The 1707-nt window shown below is 59.8% G+C and overlaps 1 protein-coding gene across 1 annotated transcript; it reads right to left on the bottom strand.

Moving 5' to 3' along the window:
• Positions 1-763: 763 nt before the first annotated feature.
• On the bottom strand, positions 764-1501 carry LOC123465827 (keratin-associated protein 5-5-like). The gene is made up of 2 exons (XM_045165872.1): positions 1378-1501; positions 764-1302 (listed from the first exon to the last, which is right to left on the bottom strand). Exons 1-2 carry the CDS (start codon positions 1499-1501, stop codon positions 764-766), a joined length of 663 nt encoding a protein of 220 aa, XP_045021807.1.
• Between the last annotated feature and the right edge of the window lie 206 nt (positions 1502-1707).

Genomic DNA, 1707 nt, shown 5'->3' with positions numbered 1-1707 from the left:
AGGAGGTGGGACGGTGGGCGTCTTTTACCCAACTGGATACACCTACCACGCCCAGGACCGGCTGCACATCAGGACCTCCTGGGTGGACCCCTCACTGCCTCTCCCCCAGGGCTGAGCCCTCTTGTCCTGGAGGCAGAGAGGGTGAGGCTATCTGGGGGCTGCTGGGAAGACAGAAACTGGTGCATGGTCTGTGAACACGTGGGCGTTCCAGCCTGGACCTCCCAGCGTGATTTTCGGATCCCAGAGCACATTTACAGAGAAGCCGCTAATCGTCACCACCCAAGAAACAGGGTGAAAGGAAGACAATCACAGTTGGTGTCAGAGATGAGAGATGTTTATTAGAGGGAATTCAGTTGTTATTTTTATAAACAGGAAGCTAGAGGCAGCAGGAAAGAAGGAAGGAAGCTCTCGTAGGGAGCAGAGGGCACAGGGAAGGAGGGTCCTTAGCCATCACTCAGAACGTGGACCTGGCCTTGCAGGGTCCCAGCTGGCCCAGGAAGAGCAGAAGGTGACCCACACATGACTCAGAAGGGCCACCTGATTCTAAGGAGATGCGTCTCCTGTGACCAGAAATACACATCTCCCTGGAGAGGAGGGTAAACACAGGCCCCAGTGCTGAGCCTGGAGGGAGATGTGTACGTGAGCGAGGAGGAGGGGAGGCTGTGGGTAAATCAGGGAGGATGTGTGGAAGGGAGCTGATGCAGGAAAACTGTAAGAATATAAGATTCCAAACATGAGGAACCCAAGGTCTTGGGGCAGAGCCTCAGATCTTGCACTGACAGCAAACGGGGGCACAGCAGCTGGACTGGCAGCAGCAGGGTTTGCAGCAGCTGGACTGGGAGCAGCAGGGTTTGCAGCAGCTGGACTGGGAGCAGCAAACAGGGACACAGCAGCTGGACTGGGAGCAGCAGGGTTTGCAGCAGCTGGACTGGGAGCAGCAGGGTTTGCAGCAGCTGGACTGGGAGCAGCAGGGTTTGCAGCAGCTGGACTGGGAGCAGCAAACAGGGACACAGCAGCTGGACTGGGAGCAGCAGGGTTTGCAGCAGCTGGACTGGGAGCAGCAGGGTTTGCAGCAGCTGGACTGGGAGCAGCTGGGTTTGCAGCAGCTGGACTGGGAGCAGCCACAGGAGCCACAGCCCCCTTTGCCACAGCTGGAGCAAGAACAGGCTGGCACACAGCAGCACACGGGCACACAGCAGCTGGAACCACAGCCCCCCTTGGAGCCTCCACACGAGCCGCAGCCCCCCTTAGACCCCCCACAGGAGCCACAGCCCCCCTTGGAGCCCCCACACGAGCCGCAGCCCCCCTTAGACCCCGCACAGGAGCCACAGCCCCCCTTGGAGCCCCCACACGAGCCACAGCCCCCTTTGCCACAGCTGGAGCAGGAGCAGGCTGGCACACAGCAGCACACGGGCTTGCAGCAGCAGACGGGCACACAGCAGCTGGAGCCGCAGCCCCCGCAGCTGGAGCCGCAGCCTCCGGAACAGCCAGAGCAGCCCATGGTTCTGGTGGGTTGAGGGTGGAGTAGGTCAGAGGAGCAGGTGGAGAGAGAGAAGGTGCTCAGGTGTGCAGTCTCCTGGGCCAGGAGCCTCTATATACCTGTGCAGGGTCAGGTGTGATGCTGGGCACATGCTCACTTTCTCGTGGCTGTTTTTATGATTTTTCTAGCCCTGTTTCCCTTTCGCTGCTGCCTTCCTCCTGGCTCAG

Source organism: Bubalus bubalis, chromosome 5 (genome assembly GCF_019923935.1).
Source record: "Bubalus bubalis isolate 160015118507 breed Murrah chromosome 5, NDDB_SH_1, whole genome shotgun sequence".
Lineage (NCBI taxonomy): Eukaryota > Metazoa > Chordata > Mammalia > Artiodactyla > Bovidae > Bubalus > Bubalus bubalis.
The sequence above is the reverse complement of the archived record's forward strand: the minus strand, read 5'-3'. Positions and strand labels throughout refer to the sequence as shown.